Raw genomic sequence first — 14,760 nt, 5'->3', positions numbered from 1 at the left:
TAATTTTAATGAAATATGTTAAAAATAACTTATAAATAAGAGTAAAAAAAAGTAACAAGTAATGATATGAAATTAACAACTAATATTAGGTATCAAATAAGTCAAACATTACTTAACAAGCAACTTAAGTAATGTATTTATTACAAATTAAATGTTGAACAAGTAACATAATAGACTTAACAAATAACAACATGGAATTAATGTGTAATATTATTCGCTGAACATCTAACATGGATTAGTTTTTAAATAATATATGTTTGATGCTTAATCTAATCTGTTAATCCCTTGCCATTACCTGTTACGTGTCTTGTTCAGTTTGATTGAAGAAAATTATTTGGATAAATTTATTTTATAATTTAATTTTAATTCAGACCTAGTATGGTCTAGTAATATTTCAGATTGTTTTATGATTATTTCGGGTTTCATTTGTAAATAAGCACTATAAGTAGTCCTTTGATGGAATTCTGCCTTTTAATTTGTACTTCTTTCTACTTTTTTTGGGGTGATTTTAACATAAAATCTTGGAGAATTTCAGTTAAGGATCATAATAGTTATGTAATTACAGGTGAGTTCAAAAAAAATTTTAAAATTTCACTTCAGTCAAGTCAAAAAAATTTTGACTATGAAAATACCAAAATACCCTTAATTTGTTAAGCAAAATTACTAGTTATTAATTTTCTTATTTCACTTGTTAATTTATTAATATAAGTTATAAATTATATAAGTTAACATGTCAATAATTATACAAGACTTCACATCAGTTGTTTAATCATAAACAGTAATATCAATTATTAAATTGCTAACTTTATTTATTAATTTACTAATATCAGTTGTAAATTACTAATAGGTCTTATAATTTATAACTAGTATTTGTAAATTAATAAGTAAAGCTAACAAATTAATAACTAATGTTACTAATTGTTTGACAAATTGATATAATTTATAAGTAATATTGATCAATTAACAAGTGAATTAAAAAAGTTAATGAGTGATTCTATGTAATAAGTGAAAGTTTTTTTCACCATTAAAATTTTTTTGACTTTTCTTCACTAAACTAAATTGAAATTTTAAAATTTTTTTAGACCCACTTGTAATTAAATAGCTATTATGGTACTTAAGTAAAATTCTCTCTAAAACTTTGATAATTATTTTTACTTTTTTCTGATTTTTTTTTTTTAAAAAGCGCTTTCTGGCCTCGCGTCTCTTCTCCTTAATCAGGCAATCGCAGCGGCGCGATTAAAGAAAAGGCGCAAAAAGTGGTCATGCCAGCCCAAACGCTACTTCTTAGTCCTGTTTTGATGTACATTGTATGCCGTAGGCCGTAGTGTCTGTGTCCGAGCTTCACTTCCTCTCTTCTTCCTCCCCGCTGTAAGCCGTTATATGTGTTGTGTGTGTGGGGTAGGACTCCTCTCTTTCATTTCTACCGCTGGACGCCTGAACAAGGAAGGTTTCGATGGATGGTTGACTTAACGTTGAAGGAAATGTATCTTCTTTAAAAGGTATTTTATTTTAATTTTATATCCTGGGTCGCGTCTCTATGATTAGTTGAAGCCATAGTCTGACATTTCCCCTTCTATTTCTAAGCTGAATCTTGTTAACAAATTAGGGGTTTTTAGTTGATTAATGAAACTGAGGATGATGTAAACCTTGAAGCTTTCTTGAGATATGGAAGTGGCTTGGATTGTGATTGAGAAACGAAGAATCTTGTCATATTAACTTTTCATTTTCCCCTTTAAGTGGCTTGGAGCGCGAACCACCTCGTCCGAAGCTACTTTCACTTCGGTGCTGTAAGGTCCGAGGTTACGCCGTGACGAAAATGGCTGGTGCTGATAATGTCGCCCACGATATTCAATCTATCCTTTCTTCTTCTGAGAGGGACTATCTCATTCGGAACAATGACGATCAGGTGCTTATTTGGTTCTTACATTTAATCAAGCGACGCGATTGCTGCTTTTATTTTCTCGGAAAATTATCCCAGGCTGGGATTTTTTTTTTTTTTTTTGTGAAGGGGGGGTGTGTGGCTGTGAAATGATTTTTTTGAGTGAAAACTCTACCATTAGATACACTATTTCATTGACAATTATAGCTCATAGGTAACAAATGATTATACTTGTATGCATGGAAAATTGAGGAGGCCTTTGTCTGTGCTGTGAACATTTTCAGGTTAAAATTGAGAGCTTGAGGGGGAAGAAGCTTGGTTTATATTTTTCAGCTTCTTGGTGCAGTCCCTGCCGACAATTCACCCCTACTTTGGTGGAGTTGTACAACGAACTCTCTCCTAAAGCTGACTTTGAGATAATCTTTGTGTCAGCTGATGAAGATGAAGATGCTTTCAGAGGTTACTTTTCCAAGATGCCATGGCTTGCCATCCCATTTTCTGATTCCAACGCACACAATCACCTCGATGAATTGTTCAAGGTGCGGGGGATCCCCCCCTTGTAATGCTCGAGGAGAATGGGAAAGTCTCCACTGAAAATGGAGTTGAGGTTGTTCGTGAGTATGGAGTTGAAGCATACCCTTTCACATCAGAAAGGATCAAAGAGTTAAAAGACCAAGAAGAGGAAGACAGGAGGAACCAGTCCTTGAGATCTCTTTTGTCGTGCAAGTCACGTGACTTCATTATATCTTCTGATGGGAAGGAAGTAAGTTTCTGTAACCATACTCTCTGCGTGAGATGGAACTGAACAAGTGTGTCCTTTCCTTCATTAAGTGTCAGATATGGCTGGTCTGATCCTCAAAAGGCTCCAAGCTTGTTGGGGCTGAGCCAGGCAATTCTTATTTACATTTCATAAATTAAAGTTTTAGGCGAAGTTTGAATTTCACCTTCCATCTACTTGCAGGTACCTTTGTCTAAACTTGAGGGGAGGACAGTGGGTTTGTATTTTTCATCTTTTTCATACAAAGCATCCGCTAAATTTACCCCACAGCTTGTGGAGGTTTATGAGAAGCTGAAAGCAAAGGGTGAGGACTTTGAGATTGTGTTGATATCCATTGGAGATAATGAGGACTCTTTCAAACAAGGACTGAAGGGTCTTCCTTGGTTGGCATTGCCATTCAAGGATAAGAGCTGCGAGAAGCTTGCTCGCTACTTTCCACTATCGACCTTGCCCGCTCTGGTTATTATTGGGCCAGATGGAAAAACCCTTCATTCCAATGTGGTGGAGGCCATTGAAGAGCACGGCGATGCTGCATACCCTTTTACTCCTGAGAAGTTTCTAGAGCTTGCTGAGGTAGAGAAGGCCAAAGAGGCAGCTCAGACCCTTGAGTCTATTCTGGTCTCTGGAGATCTAGATTTTGTCATAGGGACAGATGGAGTTAAGGTATGATTCTTGAAACAATTGAACCTTATGGTTTTTGTCCATTGCTTGTTAGATATCTTCCAATATCTTGCAAATGGTCTTCTTCATCCTCATGTCTTGGATGTCAAAATCAAAAGGCATTTAAGATGCATGCAAGATACATGTACGTGTTGGTGTTACCAGAAGATAGAAGTACCTTGAGAATGTGACATCTTTGAAGTTTTAGTTTACTTTTTAATAAAAGATTACTTATCTGTTTTGTATGACAGCTTTTAGTGATTTGCCATTTCAAGAAAATCTTAAATACTATTTGACACTGGAGTGTCATCTGAACCGTGCTACATTTCTGCTACTTGTCCTTTTTTCAGGCCCATTCTGGGATAATGACAGTTGATTTCTATTTTTCAGATTCCAGTGTCAGATTTAATGAGGAAGACAGTCCTCCTATACTTCTCAGCTCACTGGTGCATACCGTGCCGTGCATTTCTTCCAAAGCTTATCAAAGCATACCACAAAATCAAGGCTAAGCACAAGGCACTCGAAGTCGTGTTCATATCCAGTGATAGGGACCAGGCCTCGTTCGACAACTTCTTTGCCAGAATGCCATGGCTGGCTCTTCCCTTTAATGACACAAGGAAGTCATTACTGAGTCGCCAGTTCAAGATGTATGGCATCCCCATGCTGGTTGCCATCGGACCCAGTGGCCAAACCATCACAAAAGAAGCCAGAGATCCCGTCTTGCTTTATGGCGCCGAAGCTTATCCTTTCACTGAGGAAAGGGTGAAAGAACTTGAGGCAGCATCTGAAGAGATCGCTAAGGGTTGGCCTGAGAAGGTGACGCACAGGTCTCATGAGCATGAGCTTGTGTTGAGTCGCTGCAAGATTTATAACTGTGATGGTTGTGGGGAAGAGGGTCACACATGGACATACTGTTGTGATGGATGTGACTTCGATCTCCATCCAAAATGTGTATTGAAGGCAGAGAAATGTGAAGAAGGTACCAGCGGAGAAGGGTGGGTTTGTAATGGAGAAGCCTGCTTTAAAGCCTGATGTGAATACTGTTGTTACATTGAAGTTTGTGTGAAGGACTTTTTAATTGGGTGTATTGTAAAATGTGTATATACTGTGTATGACAAAATGATGGGCTTTAATAGTATATTTTTTTTTTAATGTGTTTCGTTATGCATTATGGATAGCATTATTCTTTCTGCTGAGGAGATAAAACTTAGGTATACTGAATGTCAAACTATAAAATTTAACCTTTTTGTTGAATATCAACATAATATAATGTGAAGAATCATAACTTGTATATTCCTGTCATCAAAATGAGAGGAGGGGTTTTGCAAGAATGAATAGAGAGAAATGTCGAGGCCTTAGCGTGTAAAGTACAGCATCCCTAGGTCCCCAGGGGAAAAATAATTATTTTTTGAGATGAAATTCTTAATGGGGCATGATTTATTATCTATTTAAAATACACTCGTATAATTTTGTTCCCTGGTCTCTTTTATCTGTAGACCCTCTTTATTAAATTTTAATACGGTTTTCTTAAATTCAATTCAATGCATAGAAAATTAGAAATTATCAATTTTGCTTGTTACGATCATAACGTGAGAAAAGTCTTGTGGACCGTGGCGGCCGAGCCTTGTACGTCTTCGAGAGAACAAATTGAGAATGAGCTCCACGTGCTGTTCTTACTTCTCCACCTCCACGCTCTCTGGGATGCTGAGATCATATAACTCCAAAGTGAAAAGATTGCTTTTCCATTCCCAAATCACAAGTGGAGGCCTTGGATTTGCTCGGTACAATATTAACATTCCGTGGGATTCAACTTTATCCTCTCTTCAATTCAACTCTCAATCTCATTTCTCGACTTTATCTTTGTTCAATTTCCCAGTTCTTCATTCAACTGTAGGTTTACCTTTGTTCTTTGTAGCCCTTATCAATCTCAAACGCCCTGGGAAACCCCTTTGGTCAATTTTGCTTGCTCTAGCTTTTTGGTTGAATTGAATGCCTTTAATTTGTGCTCGAGTGGCTTAGAGACGTTATTTGTTAAGAGAGAATAGTAATTTCGTGTTTTATATGAATTTGTTTCACTCTTTTTAAGCATTTGCAGTTTTGATGGGGGAGTCGGAAATGACCAAATCCAGCTTAAATGTCAACAAGAACGGGGAAGATAGATCTCCCAGGGCTCTAAATCCTGCAATTTCCACATTTCTTTTGCAGCTTCCCCACAAGTTTCAAAATACTCTCAAGGTTAGCTACCTTTTTCTGACGGTTCAAAAGATTCTTGGAAACTTGATGTGAGTTTTGATTGTTATCTTTTCTGATTACAGTCACAGCTCAGTAAATTAGCCAAAAAAGATGTCAATTGGGTGAGCTCTGTCCAAAGGAAAGAGTGTGGGTCAGTTAATGGCTATGAAGCTGAATTAGATGAGCAACTGCGAGCATGGAGACAAAATCCTTCTTGGGTTGATAATCCTTCTAAAATAAAGGTGATATATGAAGGTCACTTTCCTAAACTGAAACTTGGCTTGATAAGAAATATATACATATATATTTGAGGCGAAAAGTTGCATCAATTTCTATTTTGATTGCTTTTTTAATTTTTATTATGCCATTAGAAACCTTCAAGGTAGATGACTTGTTTGCCCATGAAATTTGATGGAGACTTAAATAATTTTCTATTAATGGTGGAAGAACTGCATCAGTAGACACTATTTTAGATATTCTTGGCCAGAATGCTGACATCTTTGTTCATATAAACTGCAACCTGTCTCATGTTTTATATCTAAAGAATTGACCTTTTTTTTTTGGGGTGATAACTATGTATCTATGTTCATATGGAGGTATAGAATGTATGTAGCACGATGTTCTTTTTGGCAGGTGACTGTACCAAAAGGTTCTCTTTGCAACCTGAATGTAGAAGTCAATGTTGGCCTCCCGCCTGATGCAGTATACAATATAGTGATTGATCCTGACAATAGAAGAGTTTTCAAAAATATTAAGGTAGGTAACTAATAATTAATTATATTGTTCATTGTTTCATCACAACCTTTTTAGGAGGTGCTTTTATATCCTTTGAAGACTGAATTGGTAGAAACACTCCGTCTTCTACTTGAGATTCCACAATTCAGTTTGACAACGTATTTCTTGGTCAGGAAGTAATATCCAGAAAAGTATTGGTTGATGAGGGCCAAAGGCAAGTGGTTGAACTCGACCAAGCAGCGATATGGAGATTTCTTTGGTGGTCAGGAACCATATCTGTTCATGTTTTGGTAGATCAAAATAGAGAAGACCACTCTGTAAGGGCTTGTTATCTCGTTGGATAATAATTACATCCATAGTTGTTGATTAATTAAATAAGGCATACAAATATCTTTTCATGATTTCCCTTTAAACTGAAAATCTCTTCTCAGGCATTAATGTTAATTTGGTTCAATTCAAACTTGCCCTCATTTTTCTTGATAGAAATTGGTACCAAATCTTCAGGGATTTTGTGATAGCCTTTTGGTTTCTAGTAAACTGATCTTTGGAATGGAAGAGAATATATTTTTTTAATTTACTTAGATATATGATATATTTGATCATCCCAAGTCTGAGAACGCATGTCTAGCATTAGATTTGTAAAAGGACACATCCATAAGCACACATTGATTACAGTGATATGTTGTGAGTAAAGTTACTCGCAATTCTGCTCTCCGTGGAATCAGAGAACTGTGTTTTGACTGATTTATGTATTTGTATGCCAGATGAAGTTCAAGCAAGTTAAGACTGGATTCATGAAAAAATTTGAGGGTTGCTGGAGGGTAGAACCTCTATTTGTTGATGAAAATATTTGTTATCCTTTTAAACCAAAGACAAAGGAAGAATACAATGTATGTACCAGAGGCAAGGGAAGAATAGGGTCTAGAGTGAGCCTGCAACAAATACTTGAGCCAACCATTGTCCCACCCCCTCCCATATCCTGGTATTTGAGGGGAATTACCACCCGGACGACTGAGATGCTTATAAACGACCTACGTGCCGAAGCTGCCAGAATCAGAGAGGGATTTGAAGCTGGAATGTCTAAGGGAGAGCTTGGGGAAGCATCCAATGAAAACCAAGATCTTGTTGGTGACTCAAGTGACATAAAAGAACGATGGCTTTTGCGTCGAAAAACTGCAAAGAAGAATCGGAGAAGACTTCATCCTACCAGCTGATTACTTGTTTAAAATGCCAAGTATTGTTCTCTGAAAGCAGCAATGAGTTTGTGAGAGTGTTGCCAAGTATTGTAAAGTAAAAGGTCTAAATTGCTGCATAGTATTTCATGCCATACAATTGGCCACTGATATCTGATGTAACTGTCAAGATTTAGTGATGAGCCGTTTATATTAGGAGATATGCTACTTTGTGCATCTTATTACATGCTGTTAACCTTTATAACGCTGATCAATTTATGAAAAATTGGTCATTAATTTCATCTCAGTTGTATTTTCTGTTGTGGGATTTGGATCTTATGCATTTAGAAAACAGATGCACCATGTATGTTTAGATTAAAAAAATAATAATAAACAAAAATTAGGGAATGTACAGAAAGAGAGGAAGTTGACCTTGTAAGCTTTTATTTTGTCAGTCTCTCAGATATATGGTACATTATTACACAAGATTATAATTTTTGTGATGTGATACAAGAATCGCCAGAAAGCTGGATAGGGAGTTATCTCAGTTTCTTTTTCGCATATTGGTTGTTGGCATGCCAAACACCAAACACTACAACATCAATAACAGGGAATCTTATTCCACTAAGTGATATCCCCTTTATGGAACAAATCATGTTCTTGGGCCATTAACACCAATAACAAGGAATCTTATTCCACTAAGTCTCATTCTTTGTTTCTATATATATATACTTATTTATTTATTATTAGACCTGAAATCAACACTAAACACTAGGTATATAAAGCCACAAGCCTTATCTTTTTAAATTAGTCAGTTGCATATATTACGCAACACTATTGGGCTGCTCTATCATCACTAAACATGAAAAAATCAAATAAGATTAGGAAGGATAAATGAATAATTTATTAAAATTTGTCTCACTATTGTATGTTTGATTGTGATTAATCGGATTTATGGATATTTTTATAAGCATAATATATTTTTTATTTAATTGTTATTCACAATTGTCCAACTGTGAATCAAAGAAGCAGAAAGAAAACCCGTCCAACTTCAGAAAAGAAAAAGAAAAAGAATCCGCTAGAACGTGAAAAGGTTACAGTTAATGTAGTCATGCAATCTTAAACATCTTTAGCTTTTCTGCAAGGCATTAGGCATGTCCATCATTCTTATTTTCTATGTTGCTTTAATTTCAAGTGTCGATTATTTGTCACATTATGGTGTTACACCTGACAAACATTCTACAGAATACAAAGTACAAACTGCATTAAGTCAGAAATGCAGGTCATGCAGAGACAGCCTAGAATTGCCTCATCTAAGCTTCGTAGAAAATGCACTCTATACTTTGATCTGCATTGAACTCTCCATCTAGCGGAACTTGTGTTTTACTCACAGGATTTGGTTGCTCTGCTTGCTTCACCAACAATTCCTGGACGCCGTGCTTATCAGAACTCATGAAAGCACCCATAGCTCCAAGAAAACCTTCATGCTGCAAGAACATTGCTTTTGCCTCGCCTTTGGACCTGTCATGATGAAAACAATTGTATATTTTCCTCTTTATGGTTCCCTAATTGTAATTATGCAGAAAGAAAGATGGGCAACAACAAATTGGCTCAGAGATCACGCCAAAACCTTCCACAAATCAGACAGATAGATGAACCAAGCCAACCATATATTGACATAATGACATGTAAGCATACAAGACACATATTCCCTCCGTTCAAAAATATAAGGCATTTTTAATCAAATATTACCCCCAATAAAGTAGTTGCTTCTCTTCAAACTAACTTTATCTTTTTATATTTACCTCCATTTAATAGGGTAGGTCACCCTAAGATAAATACAAATATTTATTTAATAGTGGCACTTTTAGTGAAAAGGCAATAATTACACTTTGAAAGACTAAAAATACCTTACATTTTGTAACATCAAATCCTTCAAAAAATGCCTTATATTTTTAAATAGAGGGGATAACTTTTTAGTGTTACCTTAACATGCTTGTGTATAGCTTCATGACTAACTTGGTCCGTCTATTTTCTGTAAGCTAGTTCTATCAATTTACAATTCAGTCTTCCTCAACAATTAACCCCCCTGCTTGCTGCTCTAAGAAAATCCTACTTGGCATTTTCTGTGAAAATCATAGCAATATGGACGAATACTAATGTTTTCCAGAACTGCCAAAGATCTTATAGTTTGATCATTCTGAACGGAATTTCTTTCCTTTGGTATTTCTTGAGAATTATATTACCCTAAGCTTTAAAGATCGTCTTAAAGAGATGTTTAATAATTCTGTCTTAAATTTCCTGATCTGTTCAGTCATGAGTAAAGACAAACTGATATGCCCTACTATAGCTAGTTACAAAGCACTAAATTGGATGGGGCTACAGAGGGAACTTCCTAAACACTTACCAGAAATTAACAGCAACAGATAGTGTGTCCATTGTGCTTGGATGGTTCCGAATAAAAAATCCAGCGAAAAATATCCTCTTAAGCCCAAATCGAAGAGCATTTAAGTAAGAGATCTGAGATGCAAAAGAAAAAACAAATCAAATACCTCATTTACTTCACTTCCCAAGCCTGATATAAAATACATGCAGGTGGTCTTCACTCTTGAGTAAGGTTATTTAAACATTCCATGTATAGGTATCAGTTTCCTACCTGTAAAATTCTATGTTGGTTCCGCAAGTAAAAAAGTTTCTCTATATTTTCATCCACAACACCTTTTACAAAACCTCATCGCAGCAGAAATTCATTTTTTTTTTTCTCCAAACAAATCCATATTTCACACACACGTGCACATGTGCTGTAACTACAACTGACCTGTCCAATATTATTTGAGATCATTCTTAGAAGAGATCGAGCAATATCTTCAGGTTTGTAATCTTCAAGGTCCTTATTATCAGAAATTACCTTCCCAAAACTAGAAGCTATTGTAGTTGACGAAAGACCTATCTGTTACCAATCAAAGGAGAATATGGTGTGCTCAAGAACCATAAGAGAGTATATTCAAAACTGAACAATCTTGACTTACTGTAAATCATTAATTTGTATACTCAGGTTAAGCTTGTACTTTCACAGTTTCACTAGTCTTACCTTTGAATAGTCCATTCCTCCATAAATATCTCCAACAAGCATATCTATCACTCTGTTGTTCCCCCGGTAACTTAATTCCAGCAAATCATCAAAACTGAACCAGAAAGTGCATTACTGGTAGTCCAATGAATCTTTAAACAAACAGTAATGAACAAGTCGGGAAAATTAACCTCTTGCACTTAGTTAAAAGCTTTCCCAAACCCCAGAAAGTACCTCCACCAATACTTGTTCCACTCACTCGCTCAAACTTGCCATCTCCATCCACCTATATCAAAACAATGAAAGAATCATCATAAGTACTTCAGAAATATTACATAATCAGAATTGGAATCAAAGAGCAAGTGATGTAACTTGCTTGATAGTAACCTTATACATTCCAACACCTGAACCAATGTTAACTAGAAGATAGGGATACAGATCACTGTGCTCAATCTTCACAAATTGCTTTTGACCATCCATGTAGGTGAAAGCTTCCTGGCGTACCACCTATAGAAAGATAAATCAAAATAAAGATGAGATTTTCTGCGGAAAAATTCTCAAGGCACATAAGAGAGGCAAGGCCAAACAACTAGCCATTACTGCAAATTGAAAAGATATAGTAACAACTAAATCCCTCTAAAAACCAAAAGGAAAAAGAAAAGAAAATTTTGTGTCCTTTTCTTTCAAGCACTGACTCAGAAAGATATTTGGTGAAATGCTGTGCAAAAACCCCAATCAAATCAATCATGGAGTTTCAGAATGAAAAGATATTTGTGCATACAGCTCAAACATGCATGTCAGATTTGCCAGTTGGAAGTCCTTAATTTAATCATTTAGTATACTCTAGTTCATTTACATCTCTGAAAGAAATGAATAATAAGAAAATATCTTCCAAGTTCCGGGACAAAGCTCATCAAATTCCGCAAACTATATGCCTTACATAACAGGTTCCCCTTACAAATCAAATCCATTATGTGCGGTCAAATTTTCACAATTGTCCACATACATACGTTAGTCTTTTGGGACAATAGAAATTATTTTTTTTTAATGACATGGAAAAATGATTTAAAATCATATAATAGGTTAAAGTTAATAAAATGTTTGAATTATACTTTGTACCAACCAGATAAAAGAATTTGTATGCGGTTCAAGGATCTCACCTTAAGCAGAAAATTTGCCCCTACTACAAGACAATCCATTTCATCTTCCTTTTCAAGACTGATCCCAAGTCTCTCCTTGAAAAGATCTGCATATTTGTGTGCACCACCACCTGTTGCCTTCTCAGCAATGTTTTTTCAATTTTGAGAAGTACATAACATTAATTTAATTTCCTTATGAAATACTGTGAATAACGGCCATTAAATGAAACAGTTACATTTGAAACATAACTTTTGTGTAGAAACTACTGATTTTATTTCAATGTCTAATGATTTTATTCAGAATAAGTTATCCTATTACACTGAAAAAAGCCATGTACAAGAGGTAAGGATTAAGATTGTCTGTCTAAACATGAAATCCAAAGCAGAGACAAACTTGTATCATTTACTATTTTTTAGATTATAGATCTTTCTCAAATCAAATCTTCTAGATGAAGTTTGGGAAGTAGTGATACTTCTTCATGATCACATTCCAACATTTCCACTTGATTACCTTAATAGCTGTCAGCCTTCCAGGACCATCCTGCTGCTGTTGGCTCCCTGAATTCATTATCAGTTAAAAATTGTTTGCTTGAGGTAGCAGAGAGCTTCGTGTTAAACAACTTTTTTAAAAAATAAAAAATTAAAAGTAGCAGACATGAAAAGATTCGGAGTGCCTTCAAAGTGGGCTTGAGACTTGACTACAAACGAATTAAATCTTATTTGTTTTTGCTATTTGCTACAACAAGAGGATGGAGGTTCCAACCCAAGAATTCCAACAAAATACTCAAAGCCCTTGCCACTAACCCAGTCCTGGTGGCTTATCTAGAAACAAATATTGGAAATTTTCTAGCAATTACTTAGTAAAAATCAGATGGAGATGAACTATTATGACAGCAACTAGCTAGATAGAGATGTAAAGAAAAAAAATTTAAAATCAACTGAGAGATACAAATCATATTTTGTTCGGGCTAGCAAGAAGAAATTAGAAATTCCATTCAGCAAAATTATGACACTACAAATTTTAGATCAAGCAAGCAGCACAGTGGAGAAATTCAATTTGACCTAGAACAGGCGCTTATTTAAGATCAGTATGAATTGATGACAAGTCAGGAAGATTCAAGGATCAAAGCATCCCCCTTCCCCAACATTTGCTTATATTTAGATAAAAGACCATTTAGAGTTGCAAAAACAAATAAACACAGTTCTGCGACTGCACCGTACCTCCTAGATGAAGCTTCATGGATTTAATGAACTCTAAACAATCATTTATCTTGCTTGTTTCAAACTTCTTAAAATTAATCCTCCCTTTGAGAACAGGACAGCTTCCACTAGCTTTGGATTCTATCAATAATATTCAAAAGGTTAAATAAGCTGATTGAAAAAACCCAATATCTAGTCTACGGAAATTGACCATTTCAAAAGATATATCCTTTGCCTATGATGAAAGTTATGATATCATACAAAAAAGGGAAAAAAAAAAAGATATATCCTCCCCACCATCATCAGGATGATCCTCGTTCTTTGTGAAGCAAACTAGCTTGGTAAGAGAACCTGCCAACACAGACAACATTATGGTTTGACAAGAAGCAGCAAAGCTAAGCAGAACTTTTCTTCAGAAGTTTCAGTATTAAACACGCATTTTCTAGGAGCAGGTTATTAACAGATAATCGTAGCATCGTCGCTAAATACATTGACATAATCACTCCGAAGTGTCATTTTCATTTCGAAAGCCCAAAATAGATTATTAGGAGGAAAAAACTGAGATGCAGATTTTTTACGTTAATTGTTATGTTATATTTTGTGCATTCTATCATCACATGATTGAGACTTTGTTTTAAAAAAAAAATTATATATTATGTTTTGACTTTCGATTAAACGAAACATTTGAAGCTAATGGATACCCTCATTTAATCGGCTCGAGAAACTCAACACATTCAATTGATCAGTAAGCTTGATTTCCGAGCTAAACAACCTCCAAGAAACCCTCTGTAGTCCACCAGTCCACTAACATGATGGACAATTAAGAAGCAAAAGACGCTAAGTACCCAACCATACATGGAAAACCACCCGATAATTGTTTAGATTTTCAGGTAAAGGACTGTAACCCAGAAATGCGTTAAGTAAATACTCCGAAAAGAGCTCGAATGAAGAAAACCAAAATATATGACACTCAACTCTAAAAAAGATATAGTTCAAGAATTACCCCCAACATCCACAGCGAGATGATATATATAATCAGAATGATTCGGATCCATATTTCTTTCGGCTTTGATATCTAGCTTCAGTTGTCTGCTAAGCTTCAGTATGCTAGTCACGGAATTCTATACATCAAGGGCACTAAGAAGTAAGAACTGCAACGAGCTCCTCCCTCATCACTAAAAAGCTGCAAGAACTGACGTGTATATGATTATTCACTTTAAAGAATCGTGCGGAAAGATAAGATTATGCGATCATTAACCAGTCCATCACTTTAAAGAATCGTGTGGAAAGAAAAGATTATGCGATCATTAACCAGTCCATATCAAAGTAAATTATTTACATTTTCCGGAGAACACTGGAAAGTCAGTGCAAGGGATGCTGCTCTGGAATAACCCAAAGTTGCGAGGGAAGAATCAAAATTTATTTGATTATCTTTTATCGTTGAAGTTATGAAATCCTATCCCTGTTTTAAGCAAAACATGGGAGAACTTTGACTTCATCGGTGGTTCAGTCAATGGCACCAATGAAGTGGCGGTGAACCAAGCTGCGATTTGAATATTTGATGGATTGGGAATTCCACGAGATTTAAATACATTGATTTTTTTATACACGCGCGCGTTCAAAAAAATGAATTCAACAGAAAGGATCATGACCTCAGAAAGAGTTCTTTAAATTCCAAACTCCTTTTTTTCTTAATAGCTGAATTTCTCATTTTTCTGTTAATTTTAAAAAATTAAGCAAGTGGCTTTTTAATGTGCTGCGGAGTAAACTATTGGCAGTTTCATTGAGATTTGATTGAGTTAACATTGTCCATTTGCACTGTACGGACATTAGACACCTTGAGGGCACCGCCCATTCTACAAAGAAAGCTTTCAATGGAGGGCCCGGTAGATATC

At 35.6% G+C, this 14,760-nt stretch overlaps 2 protein-coding genes and 1 pseudogene across 8 annotated transcripts; 2 read left to right on the top strand and 1 right to left on the bottom strand.

The window, feature by feature from the left end:
- Positions 1 to 1,229: 1,229 nt before the first annotated feature.
- On the top strand, positions 1,230 to 4,469 carry LOC129322806 (probable nucleoredoxin 1; annotated as a pseudogene).
- Positions 4,470 to 4,946: 477 nt separating this feature from the next.
- Positions 4,947 to 7,774, top strand: LOC129321519 (uncharacterized). Of its 4 annotated transcripts, none has more exons than XM_054967306.1 (6): positions 4,947 to 5,098; positions 5,413 to 5,552; positions 5,633 to 5,791; positions 6,183 to 6,305; positions 6,458 to 6,601; positions 7,049 to 7,774. In XM_054967306.1, the coding sequence occupies exons 2-6, from the start codon at positions 5,418 to 5,420 to the stop codon at positions 7,496 to 7,498; spliced, it is 1,011 nt and encodes a 336-aa protein (XP_054823281.1). In that variant the 5' UTR covers positions 4,947 to 5,098; positions 5,413 to 5,417; the 3' UTR covers positions 7,499 to 7,774. The 4 variants fall into 4 exon arrangements, with proteins under 4 accessions (XP_054823281.1, XP_054823279.1, XP_054823280.1 ...); XM_054967304.1 differs by having other exon boundaries at positions 4,973 to 5,207; XM_054967305.1 differs by having other exon boundaries at positions 4,973 to 5,207; positions 5,404 to 5,552.
- A 788-nt stretch (positions 7,775 to 8,562) lies between these two features.
- On the bottom strand, positions 8,563 to 14,408 carry LOC129322120 (pantothenate kinase 1-like). 4 transcript variants are annotated; one of them, XM_054968192.1, is made up of 12 exons: positions 14,205 to 14,408; positions 13,869 to 14,057; positions 13,163 to 13,216; positions 12,887 to 13,006; positions 12,177 to 12,223; positions 11,687 to 11,803; positions 10,914 to 11,033; positions 10,718 to 10,812; positions 10,548 to 10,641; positions 10,275 to 10,406; positions 9,864 to 9,976; positions 8,563 to 8,977 (listed from the first exon to the last, which is right to left on the bottom strand). In XM_054968192.1, exons 2-12 carry the CDS (start codon positions 13,918 to 13,920, stop codon positions 8,770 to 8,772), a joined length of 1,152 nt encoding a protein of 383 aa, XP_054824167.1. In that variant the 5' UTR covers positions 13,921 to 14,057; positions 14,205 to 14,408; the 3' UTR covers positions 8,563 to 8,769. The 4 variants fall into 4 exon arrangements, with proteins under 4 accessions (XP_054824167.1, XP_054824165.1, XP_054824168.1 ...); XM_054968190.1 differs by having other exon boundaries at positions 13,869 to 14,048; XM_054968193.1 differs by lacking the exon at positions 12,887 to 13,006 and having other exon boundaries at positions 13,869 to 14,048.
- Positions 14,409 to 14,760: the final 352 nt, after the last annotated feature.

The sequence above is a fragment of the Prosopis cineraria genome, unplaced genomic scaffold (assembly GCF_029017545.1).
Source record: "Prosopis cineraria cultivar Desert tree isolate PC_DT_omini unplaced genomic scaffold, ASM2901754v1 PC10, whole genome shotgun sequence".
NCBI classification, from domain to species: Eukaryota; Viridiplantae; Streptophyta; class Magnoliopsida; order Fabales; family Fabaceae; genus Prosopis; species Prosopis cineraria.
The sequence above is the reverse complement of the archived record's forward strand: the minus strand, read 5'-3'. Positions and strand labels throughout refer to the sequence as shown.

Coding starts and splice junctions, on each gene's coding strand:
- LOC129321519 (XM_054967306.1), top strand. CDS start 5,418: ATGGGGGAGTCGGAAATGACCAAATCCAGCTTAAATGTCAACAAGAAC. Junction 6,306..6,457: donor GAGTTTTCAAAAATATTAAG/GTAGGTAACTAA, acceptor TTTCTTGGTCAG/GAAGTAATATCCAGAAAAGT. Junction 6,602..7,048: donor AAAATAGAGAAGACCACTCT/GTAAGGGCTTGT, acceptor TTTGTATGCCAG/ATGAAGTTCAAGCAAGTTAA.
- LOC129322120 (XM_054968192.1), bottom strand. CDS start 13,920: ATGGATCCGAATCATTCTGATTATATATATCATCTCGCTGTGGATGTT. Junction 13,217..13,868: donor TCTCGCTGTGGATGTTGGGG/GTAATTCTTGAA, acceptor CTGTGTTGGCAG/GTTCTCTTACCAAGCTAGTT. Junction 10,407..10,547: donor GAGGAATGGACTATTCAAAG/GTAAGACTAGTG, acceptor GATTGGTAACAG/ATAGGTCTTTCGTCAACTAC.